Genomic DNA, 12,320 nt, shown 5'->3' with positions numbered 1-12,320 from the left:
GAAGTGGAAAGTGTAATAATTTCCTTCTGAAATGTAGAGGAAATATAAAGTAAAGTACAAGTTCATCAAATTTGTACCTAAGATGCTTCCCCCCCCCCCCCCCACACACACACACAGTAGGACTATACCAAGTTTTTAATTGTAAATTAAGATATCTACTGTACAAGCTGGTCAACAGCAGGATTTGAACCTCTATTGATTTTATGATATATTAATCTCATCAGTCTCAGTAAGATTTTTATGTGAACCAACTTTAGAGATTTGGCCATAACTTTGTATCATCTGAACATGAATAAATGGCTCAATATTCCTGCTGAATCCGTCACATCGACATCTTTATGTCTGTTAATTATTGCCTGGACTGATGAGGAGCAGCAGAGTAGGCTATGGTGAGCTATGGGATACACTCTGAATACTTCATTGATCACCACTAGATGGTAGTATGAAGCGGACATCACCGAAATAACCCTCAAAGTTACAATGTGCAACATTTTCTTTATTGATGTTGAAATTAAAGCATTGCAATTTCTGCTTTACAGTAGAAGCACACAAACCAAACTGGAACAGCTCTCTATTTCAGATGAATATAGATACCTCTACAATATGTTGTGCTAATTATAAATATTGAATAAAAAACTCTGACCACATTTTAGTGGATACAAAAACATATGAAGTTAATTCAAGTACAAATAGAGAAATGCAAAATGGGCCACAATGTGAAATTGATACATTCCCAATCTTCAGGTGAAAACTGGGTCTCGAGGGGCGCTGGAGTTCGGTTCATGTTTTCTGTCCGACTCCCTCCAGCCACTCCAGCACAGTGTCCAGTTCTCCCACGGCCTTCTGGGATGCCTGGTTTATCTGCAGCTGCTCAGCAGGAAGAGAAACAAATTGAGAAAACACCAAGAGAAAAGTGGAAAAGTAGATTTAGTAGGAAGCATAAATATATGAAAATAACACAATTTGCTAGGAGTAGTTTTATAATTCTGCCCTCTGCCCATTGTCAAAAAGTTAATTCATATTATGTTCTTTGTGTGTGTGTGTGTGTGTGTGTGTGTGTGTGTGTGTGTGTGTGTGTGTGAGAATCCATGTTCGATGAAAACAGATCAATTCTGTTTATTTACACTGTTGCATTTTGGGAGAGAGAGGTTTGTAATTCAAAAAAATCTTGAGAGAGTTGGATGTTTTGGTTTTTGCAAGTCACTAATAATTTAACAAAAAAAGTGACTTGAATAGATCCTGGAGCCTCCTCCTCAGCACCCTCTGCTGTCCGTCATAAGAGACATGAAAACATGTTGAACATATGTACTGCGAGTATTGTGTCGTCTACCTTGTTAAACTCAGCATGCACGGAGTCAATCTGTCTCTGGGTTTCTTCTCCACAGAGGCAGTGCTGCACAGAGGAGAGCGCACACATCAGTACAAGTCATGGCCGTGTTTAAATAAAGCACGTTTCATTGTGATATTGTTGAAATAAACATACACATTTATGTATGTCTCTTCTTATGCTGACGAAAGCGTTGGCCAGAGCGCTGGAGCAGCGCTGCTGCTGCGGCTCAGAGGAGGCGTGGTTACTGAAAACTCTCTCGACGTAGAAACGCAGCAGGAGACGCATGAAGCAGCACCTCTGACCCTCCTGATGGAGACACGCGAAGGTCAGATGATGTCACCTTTCACACACTCATACTGATGCTCAGATACTGCAGATATGCTCTCGACATGTATTTGGATTAGGGCAGACAAATATGGAAATTGTGATGCAAAAGTGATGATAGGAAGCACAAAAATGCCTCACCTGAACTTTTTTCATCAGTGATTTATCCAGAAGTTTCACTCCGATCTCACCGTCTGCTGACACCTGGCGTTTAAATAAAACAGTTCGAATCACTTTCTGACAGTTTCAATCCGCTTAAAGGGCTCTTCAGCGGTATTTGTTGTGAACACTTCCTGTTATTTCCTGTGTAATTGTGTGAAGTAAAGCACTTTTGTCTGTGTTTATTTAGAGTCGGAGGTTTTGAAAGTATGTCTGTATTAAACTCACCGCATCTGATCGCATGCCAGAGTAATATTTGCGCAGTTCGTGTGTGTGAACGTTGACGGAGCAGCTGTCCAGATGCAGCGTTCGGCTCTCTACTGCTTCCCTCAGGCAGCTGAGCAGGAGGAGCAGGCACACAGAGCAGCTGAGCAGCATCCTCATCACCATGGTTACCTGGTGGAAAAGCAGACAGGCTTATTTTGTTTGTCGAAATCTCCTTAAAAAAACGAGAATCTTTCGTCATGTAGATTATAACTACCAATATGTTTAATATGTATTATGTTATTGAATAGATTCTTGATCAATTGAGGAATTGTCTGTGAAGTTGTGAAATAGTGCAAAAATGTTAATACAAATTTCTGACAATATCCAAACTATACACAAGCAGCAACTCATTAAATTATTTGGCATTTTCGTGTTGATAAACTAATATTTCATCACTAGTAAAGTGACATTAAATCATTTATAAAATCATCCTGAACACATTTAAAAACATGAAACATACTTAAAAAAAAAAAACAATTCTCCATTTAAACATGTTCTCTAATCTTTTCTCATCTCGTTTCAGAATCAAAGATAACATTAAGTTGAATCCATTCAACAGGCAAGCAGATGGCCAAAGCAGCGTTCAGGTACCATCACCATCACCCGGAGCAACACCTGTGTCTCGACTCACCTGTGTGTGTGTTAGTCGGAGGACGAGTCCTGGAAACGATGTGCCTCTGTGTCTCCATGCTGTCTCTCTTATAGTGGCGTGATGGGGATTTTTCCAGATATTGAACAGGTTACACATACACATACACATGTATGTACCTGCACTGCACACTAATGGGTTTACAGGAGGAGGAAGTGTGTCACAATTAAAGGAACTTTTTGGCTGAACGCATTACTTGTTTGGAAGAAAAGGAAAAGGAATGATGGAAGATTTCCTCCTCTCTGATGTGTAGTGTGATTATAGTAGAGAGACACAGTGACGTGTAGTTATATAATCAGTCATTCATCAGCTTTAAGTGTCATCATTCCTGCTGCAGCTACATGTTCCTCATTGATAAGTACTCACTGAATCATCAGCTTTATGAACCGTGTGATATTTTAGGGCAAAAGAGGTTTTCTTTTTTTTCAATTTCTATCTGTTCACACAGGTTGTATAACTGTTTGTATATCGGCTATATTCTGAAAATCAACTCTCTTCCTTTCTGAGACATTACCCAGTTCTTGCTTTTTCTCCTTCCAGAAGTGCCATCACTGACACTGACTTTGCTACTGTCAGACAAGCACTGATCGGAAATACCTACCAGACCTGCTCACCTGCTTGTCTGGCCAGGGAATAACTTTTGATTGACGGCTGAAAATTCAGGGCAGTAGGAAAGTTCAGCAGAAACGGGAATAACCTGCATTCATGGAATAATAGTCAACCAGTGGCAATAGGTAGCAAAATAACTGTAAATAGGGGAAGTGCAAAATTTCCGCATTTCCCTCCAGGAAGTACATGTTAGAATCTGTCGAGAGCACTTAACAGCTCAGGAATGCTTAATGCTCAATGCTCATTGTGTTGTGCTTGTTAACCACTAGAGGGCATCGGGAAGCTTTTTGAACATGGTGGAAACCTTTTATGATCCAACTCAAGAGTCTGATTCTGTGGATGTTTATGGTCATAAATTACAGCTACTTTAATGTTTACATGTTTGTGGCCAAGTTGCATTTTTCTGACTCTCAAAATGTCTGAACAAAAAAGAAGCAGAAAATTCCTCCAAAATGGTAGTGAATATAATAACAGAAACACCAACACAGTAGAACAATCCTGCTGCCAGTTCGGTAAAGCTGGTGTCTCCTTACCTTTTCATTTTATGAGAAACATCGCTGATAAATTTTTGTTAATATTGTTCAGAGTTGTTTCAACTTTGTGGAGATTTCTTGGGCCCGTGTAGTAAATATTTGTTTATGTGTAATTACCTTTATGCTTGTTAATGTCTTTTTCCTGCTCCCGTCATGTCATAATTGTGCAGCCCTAGATTTTGTTTTGTTCTTTAGTCGATTTTTAGATAGAGACCACAGTCTCTATTTGTGAGAATACATTTGAACACAAAGCAGATAATAGTCGTGAACGAAGCCAGATACTCACCATCTAAAATATATCAGTATGAGTCGCAGCAAATCTAAAAACAAATTTTACTAAACGGTTTTCACTGCAGGTGGAGGGGTGATGAGAAATAAAATGCCAAAAGAAATATCGAAATTAATTATGCATAAAAAAATGATCAAGAAAACATTTTATTTTCCATTATTTGTACAAAGCTTCTTTATACAGAAGAATACTATACAGAGGATTTAAAATAGAAAGAATAAAATGTCATTTTTACATGGAGCACCTTGAAAATCGCAGGCACATTTGGGACCGTTCCAACTACATGGTAGTTATGTTTTTAAAATCCACTTCAGGTTTGTCCTTTGTCCTCTCCACTCGAATCGCATCTTCTAGCAAACATAACTACCCTCTGTATCTGTAGCATGTCTGTCAATGTACCTGTATTTTCAGACTTTCCTCAAACTATAGTTTTTTTTTCTTTTTATAAACAGAAAATGACTGATAATCTCCTACAAAAACATAACCTAGATATTGACACATCCACTTTTGGATTTTCTGGAATCTGGCAACAATGAAACATATCATTAAACTTAAAAACTTGACTTATCAAAGCTTTACAGGTTTTTGGAGTTCCTCAGCTCCACAGCGTGTTCGGCTGGATAAACCTCAGGCTTCACTGAGCATGTGTCGTCTTGAATTCACTCAGTGACGCTGCATTTGTGCATATGTGTGCATGTGTGTGCGTGTGTGTGTGTGTGTGTGTGTGTGTGTGGTTTGTGTGTGTGCGTGCATGCCCCCGGGCCTTTAGGCGTGCTTCTCCTAAATGACAATTGAGTGAAGGTGTCTGAAGCACATGATGACATCCAGAGGGACGGGAGGACTCAGGTGATTTCCATCCAAGCGCAGGTACCTGAGGCAACACAACAGGTACTTAAATTATATTATAATGACTTTTCAAAACTCTCTGTTTCCTAACATCATTTTTTGGTTCCTGTTTACTTCCTGTTACTGTACCAGTTCTACCGAGACGTACTGTGACGTACCTTAGCCTGGGCACCAGGCTGTGATCACTCGGGTCGACCTGCAGACTGTACGGGCAGATCTGGGTGCCGTTGATGCCTGTTAGTAAAAACACAGTCATGAACATCTAAAACTCAAGTGTTCACACAAGGATACAATCAAAAATGTCTACAATTTTAGAGGTAAATATTTTACCTAAATTAGTGCAAATGATTGAATCCTAGTAATTAAGTTAGCCCTTTTTAAAACAGAGTCAATATTCATTTAAAGGCCTGTGATATGGAACTTTTGAAATTGGGGGAAAAAACATAAATGACATAAATCAGGTAAGCCAACAAACAGGGTTCAAAACAGGGATAAAACAAATAGAGTAAATTATTACAGAGAAGATAACCAGGAATAATGGCTAAAAGGCAATTATTATGGAAACATCTCATATTTCTTAATTTAAAGGTCCTATCATGTCAATGAGAAGATATTTTTGTGACTTAAAGTCATCAAAACCCTCTCTATTTAGTTTAATATGTCTTCTCTTCTGCTTTTCTCTGGAGGTCTGACATAAATCGTCTGTTTTGTGTCTGTGTCTTTTAGGCCGATTGATATCAATGTCGTTCTCTTCTGATTGACTGTATTTTTCCTAAGTGACATGGACCCCGGCCAACCACAGTTTTTCTTTAGTCTTGTAACTTGCTACCTTTGTAACTGAATGACCGTATTGAGTTTTTTCCCCACATAAAAGTCTGGACATTGAGCCATGCAGGGGGTGGACATATGAAACCGATTAAACCAGACTGCAGTTAGACCTACTTGGACTTATGGAAACACTCGAACATTATGAGTTCACTTCACTACAAGAAAATTTTGCTGATGTGATGAGTCACAAAAATATATCTCTGAAGGCTTATGATCGAGAATTTATGATTTGCATGAAGCCGGAAAAGCTCATAATACCTAATAAATTAGATGTTTCCAAAAGCACAATGCAGACCACCTGATGAGGTAAAAATGAATTACTGACTTTCAATGCTGTTGTGGTTGAGATGCAGGTGCTCCAGGTGGCCGTTGAAGAGGGGAACTGAGGACAGCTGGTTGTGGGCCAGCTGAAGGTCCAGCAGGGTGGACACGTTGAACACAGCCTTGGGAACTCCTTTATCACTCAGCTGGTTGTGGTTCAGCCTGACAAACGCCAGGTGATTGAAGCCTTCGAAGTAGTCTCTGAACGGCACGAGAAGAACGATGGTAGAAGTTCATATCCAACCAGTGTCATGGATAATGCGAGCAGTGTGAGTTTGCTCATGTTCATCAACTGTGACACCAATCTTGTATCACGGCTACACGTGAAATAGACACGCTGGTCCACAACAACAAAACGTGAAATAGCCACGCTTTGGCCTGTCTGGATGTGACGGTTTTCCTGTAGTGGACGAAAATGAAACCTGCTGCATGCGTAGAGTCATGTGATTTACAGGAACATTTTTGTAATAGCTAAAACACGTGGTTGGGGTTCAGAAAAAAAAGGAAAAAAATGTTCTTTGTTGCCTCTGTTGCGGGACCTTGGTGACATGATCCCACATCACATGACATTTACCTGCATGTAAGTTTCACATTGTCAAAATGTGTAACTGACACCCTTACATAGGCCAAAGCGTGGCTATCTCACGTTTTGCTGTAGTGGATTGGCGTGTCTATTTCACGCTTTGCGGTGATAATGGGTTGCTGGCAAAGTGTGCGCTGTATACTTGCTTTGGGATGTCGTCTATGCGGTTCCTGTCTAGGAAAAGCTGAATGAGGGTACTCGGCACGCCAGCAGGCATCTTCCTCAGGGTGTTGTGAGCCAGGTTGAGCTGCATGAGGCTCTTCAGGTCCTTAAAGATGTTCTTCCCCAGGTCACTGTCACTCAGCTGATAGAAAAGACATGACACACTCTTATTTTCTCCAGAAATGTTTGAGATTGTTGATGCTGCTTGCGCCTGAGTAGCACAGTGTAGTAGGTGTAGTAGTGAGGTTCACCTGGTTGTGGTACAGGTCCAGCAGAGTCAGGTTCCCCATCTTGCTGAGGGCACCAGAAGGGATCTTAGAAATACGATTCCTACCAAGACGGAGCTGTTCGAGACTCGCTGGGAGGCCTGAAGGGACTTCATTGAGCTGGTTTCGCTGTATGTAGAGATACAGCAGTGCCGGGATCTTCTCAAACACCTGCACGAGAGATGGATGCAGAACAACTACAATAAAATGTTTCTGTGGTGTTTTTAAATCATGAATATCGACAGAGGAAACTCTCTGACCTGTTTGTCTATCCGGTGAATGCGGTTGTTCGCCAGGTTGACCCAGCGGACCTCAGTGGCATTGAGGAACGGCTCCGCTGTCACCTCTGAGATGTAGTTGTTCTGCAGGTACAGGTAGTGAGTCCTGGGTGGGATGACAGGGATCACGCGGATGTTCCGGTTCTCACAGTTGAGAGCGTTGGGATAGCTCGGGGAGCAGAAACACTCTCGGGGGCAGTCGGGGTAGCTGGAGGGCGGGCCCATGATGGGCGGGGGGAAGTCTGTCGGCTCCAGGGGCTCTGGCTGCGCCGGTACAGCGGGCTTGCGGGGCGGGGGCTTCCTGGTGGTGGCCGGGCGCCTGGTGGGCTTCTTTGGCCGAAGTCTCTGGGTGAACACTGCCCCCATGAGGAGGAACAGAGCCAATGCTGAGAAGAGTCCCACACCAGCCTTCATTGTGCTTCAACAGTGAATGAAAAGGAAGATTTTGATTTTTAATTAACATTAAATGCTACAAAGCTCCGTGTAGTCCAAGACAATCAATCATATCATCTTTGATTTTACTGACATTTTTAGACAGCAGATGTTTTTGTTTGCCTCTGGACTGTTTCTATTTTGAGAGGATCATGGGAATATTTCCAGCACAAGTCAAAATCCCTTTTTTTTTTTTTTTTTTTTCAACCTGTGTTGAGAGACAGTTTTCAGGTTTGATATTTTATTTTAGCCTTAAATCTATGAAACATTTTGCAATGTATGACTCCAGTGTCACGTTGAGCTGAAAATAATTGCAGTGTAAACTAAATAAGCTCTCATAATCTTTCCAGTGAGTTTTTATCTTCAAAATTTGTTTTGACAAAATCAGAAAATACTAGCATTCTTTTCCAGTTTAAACAAATGGAAATTGTAGTTTGGTAATAGAAGCAGAATAGGAGGGATAGTCTGAGGAGCAGTCACGTTTTTCTTGGTGAGATTAAATTCAAGAGGAGAGGGGGCAGATACCAATACAGGAAATTAGCTCTTATGAAGGAGAGGAAAGGAAAGGTTGAGGAATAAAGGCTCTATTGTCAGCACTGGTCCAGAGGGAGAAAACTGCAGGTCTGGAAGGTTAAAGCACTTTGACCCAGCAGAGGCCCAATGGAAACTGCACCAAATCCCAAAGAAACTCTGATGGATTGCATATGTATTTTTGTTTTTGTTTTTATGTTTTGAGTTTGCACGCTTTTTTCAACAGGAATGTGTTTTTGTGTTATTTCAGGTCGTTAAAGTTTGTCTGAAATCTTTCCAGAGTTGCAGAGTTTAGAGAATTTCTACTTTGCACATTATTTTATTTTAGCACATTGATAGTCTACAGACTCACCTGAGACACACCCGGTTACTCCGACCAGGAGAGCAGAGGGGAGGTGATTTTAGGTGTGTACTGCAACTGATGACTGATGAAACGTAACCACAGATGTGAGTGTTTTAACTTGGCCTCCCTGTGTGTACAGTGCAAGGACCTCCGTGCCCTCGGAGACACACATGATGCAGCTGTTTGACTTCCTATCTCAAGCTTTTAGCCTTCAGCTGAGATGAATTCTCTTTTTAAAGTGGAAAGATCCTTTTTGGCCGTGCTTTAGTTTGAGGTGTGTGTGCATTTCATCCAGCTGTGCATGATTGTGCCTCGTCAGTGATGACCTGCTGTAAATATTTACCACACAGCTTTCAGAATACACAATCCTTCGGCACTGTTAATTTCTGATCGCTTCGCTTCAGTTCGGAAAGCCTCTGACCGGTTTGATAAACATTCGTTATAAATCATGAGGCAGGAATGAAGCTCGGTGCCAGAGTCTGTCATACCTGAAAAAAACAATTTGAACTTTTCTCTGACAGTGTTCCTTGGCACTGCCCTCCCTTTTCTCTCTTTTGAGCCTCATTCAACACCACAACCAGCCCTCCTTATCCTTGTTCCTCTGTGGTCATGACTAGAAGTCTGGCAAACAATTAAAGACTCACTGTTATAGATGGCTGACTCATTGGTTTGATATTTGTGACCTCAAAAAGTAAATCTGGTGAATATCAGCATGAGAAAATCACTTATGAAAACAGGTCACGGATCCAAGAAACCATTTTATCTGAATGGAATCAGATTACAAATGAATTCAATTATCCTCAATTAAAAGTGTTTAATCACAATTTGACTTTAAAACAGAAGATGCATTTTGAAATTTAATTGGATCCTCATTTTGTCCTCATGAAACCACGTGATAAGACTAAAGGGATTATGTTCTTAACTTCTGTTTATCAGGCCAACAATACAATTTGAACCAATGATGCCATCTGAAATTAAGATTAGCCAAAACTAAAATTCAACATATTGTGACTTTTTTGTTATTAAAGATGTCTTCTTTGTGGTTTTTTTTTACATCAAAAATCAAGATATGACTTAGTCACAGAGCAACTAATGATATTTAGCTATTAAAATATAATTTAGATGTAATACATTTTAGACCTATTCAAGTACTGGTGGGCCTGCTGGTTTAAAGTTAGTGATTATTATTATTATTATTAGAGCTGTATGTACACTACTGGACTACCTTGTTTCAGTTTCATGAGACTCTTTGTTGTCACAGAGTCCTTAAAGATGAGCTCTTTCCAGTCCTTTGTGTGGTGTTGTGATGTTTTGGCAGCGCAGACGCTGTCATTCCTTTAACCAAAAGTCATCACCAGTGTTTCGTAAAACGACTTTAAAAGCCTTGAATGAGATCACGACATGCGCAACAGGATTCACTCATCTGAATCGGATATCTGACGGTTGGATCACAGATTGCATCTACTGTAAATCAGTGGTGACTTCATATAGATGAACAGGAAAGAAGTTACAAAACAAAAATAAATTATTAGTGGATAAATCAAAAAACAACAACCATGAATTAAGAGTAGAAGAACTGGAAGTCTGCTCTGTTTTGCAGATTCCAGGCAGTCTGTACTCCTGACTGTCTCACTGGACTCTCTGTAATCTTTGCTTCTTTTTATTGATCATCAGCCAACTCAGCTGAGTTCAGTTGTTGTTTTTTCTTTTTACATTCTTCACAAACCACAAATTCATCCAGTTTACAAAAAGTGCACCAGCACAGCATCTGCAGATACACGAAAAAAAACGTTCATCCCTGATATGTTTTTAATACGTTTCTAGAAGAGATATTTATATCTCTGTTTTATTTTGCCACCCGTGAATGAACAGCATCCATCTGACTTCAATGCAAAATACGTCAAATTAATCCAAGCAGAGAATCTGTCCATGTACCACCTTGAAGCTCCATCTGATTGAAGCAGCCAAAGCATTTGTTTAAATCAAAACCGAAGCTCCACCGTCACATAGTTTCTCTTTATTGTGGTGGGAGCTCTCCTCACTGGCTGATAGACAAATCTGAAATCAAGGTGAGCAGAAAAAAAGCAGAGTAGCGTCCCGATGTGTGGCGGGTCCCCAGAGGACAGAGTACCACTTTGTCTGGCAAAGCATTTCTATAGAAACACATCAGGCATGGCTCAGCTCAGCTCTGCCTGTGCCAGGATCCCCCCTCAGTCCTCCAACACTTCCCTCACTCTGCCTCCCGCTGCATCTCTGCTGGACTCACAAACACTCTCCTGCCTGCATTCTTATCTTATTCATCATATCTCATCAAAAACAGACCCTCTGGAAACAAATAAACAAAGAGTGTCTCTTACCTGCCTCTGGTACCTGCCCTCTTTTGTCAAGTCACAAGTTTTGTGTCTTTTCTTCTCTCTGCCCTCTCCCACTCTTTTCCTACCCCTCCCTCTCTTCCTCTCTCTCTCTCTCCCTAACCCTCCCCTCCCTCCCTCCCTCCCTCTCTCCTCTTCCTCTCTCCCTCTCCTCTGGTGGACAAGGCTGCCTGTTGGGTTTGTTCCCTGGCTGCTTTCCCTCCGAAGGTTACGGTGGTTCGTTCTCCCCCTTTGCTCGGCTCGGGTCCAGAGAGATTTAATCTTAATCCCTGCTGGAAGACCACGGGCTCTTTCATGTGTCTGAACTGGTTAGTTTGTTATTATTTTGTTTTTGCCTCACCATACGATGAGATTGTTTATCTCAGAAAAGACTGAAAAAACAGAAACAAAGGGTACAAAAGCATGTTTGGATATTTGTGCACAAACATGTGTTTCTATATGAGAAGTGTTTGAGAGCTGCTGTGAGCGCTCTACCTCTGTTAAGGAAAGCTCGACTAAAACTGCATCTCTTCTCTGTCTCCCACCCACTCCGCCATTGTTTAGATGACTGCACACAGATCCCGTCATGTGCTTTTCATTAGCAGCATCTCTCCACTAACTCCATGGCATCTTTTCTGAGTCAGTTTGATGTCCAAGAAGATTTTATTTTTTCCTCCCTCTAAGTAAACTGAAGAAGTTTGATCACTGAGGTCCAGTTGAGGCGTGGGGTGTTGTGGTGGGCCTTTCAGGAAGTGGGGCTGGGTAGCACTGTGATTAACAGAGAGAGAGAGAGAGAGAGAGAGAGAGAGTGTGTGTGTGTGTGTGTGTGTGTGTGTGTGTGTGTGTGTGTGTGTGTGTGTGTGTGTGTGTGTGTGTGTGTGTGTGTGTGCGCGCTTATATGTCACTGGGGGTTAGGGGGTGGACATGTGTTTGCTGCCCTGCATTCCTGCTGCGTGAGCTGCAGCCCAACGATAATGAGGCGAACATATGTGGGGATCCGTCTCTAACACACATGTACACACACATGTCTCCGTCTCCATGCACTTTCCTCACTTTCCCACTGCACTCCTGTCTCCAGCTCAGTCATCAGGTTTGGGATACGGAGCTCAGCTGGCCCAAACATCTGGACCAGACTGAACCATCGCACACACACACAGAAAGAAAGAAAGAAAGAAAGAAAGAAAGAAAGAAAGAGGAGTGTATGTAATCCTCACTTTTT

General features: G+C 41.4%; 2 protein-coding genes across 2 annotated transcripts; both read right to left on the bottom strand.

The window, feature by feature from the left end:
- Positions 1-716: 716 nt before the first annotated feature.
- On the bottom strand, positions 717-2,203 carry il19l (interleukin 19 like). The gene is made up of 5 exons (XM_069151302.1): positions 2,042-2,203; positions 1,796-1,858; positions 1,484-1,636; positions 1,331-1,393; positions 717-867 (listed from the first exon to the last, which is right to left on the bottom strand). The coding sequence occupies exons 1-5, from the start codon at positions 2,201-2,203 to the stop codon at positions 781-783; spliced, it is 528 nt and encodes a 175-aa protein (XP_069007403.1). The 3' UTR covers positions 717-780.
- Positions 2,204-4,288: 2,085 nt separating this feature from the next.
- On the bottom strand, positions 4,289-11,195 carry prelp (proline/arginine-rich end leucine-rich repeat protein). The gene is made up of 7 exons (XM_069156735.1): positions 11,108-11,195; positions 7,427-7,862; positions 7,152-7,337; positions 6,885-7,042; positions 6,160-6,356; positions 5,165-5,240; positions 4,289-5,031 (listed from the first exon to the last, which is right to left on the bottom strand). Exons 2-7 carry the CDS (start codon positions 7,856-7,858, stop codon positions 4,941-4,943), a joined length of 1,140 nt encoding a protein of 379 aa, XP_069012836.1. The 5' UTR covers positions 7,859-7,862; positions 11,108-11,195; the 3' UTR covers positions 4,289-4,940.
- Between the last annotated feature and the right edge of the window lie 1,125 nt (positions 11,196-12,320).

This window comes from Embiotoca jacksoni, unplaced genomic scaffold (assembly GCF_022577435.1).
Source record: "Embiotoca jacksoni isolate LCO1_2020_lvr unplaced genomic scaffold, fEmbJac1.0.p SCAF_1, whole genome shotgun sequence".
NCBI classification, from domain to species: Eukaryota; Metazoa; Chordata; class Actinopteri; family Embiotocidae; genus Embiotoca; species Embiotoca jacksoni.
This window is presented reverse-complemented; position numbering and strand designations above follow the sequence as displayed.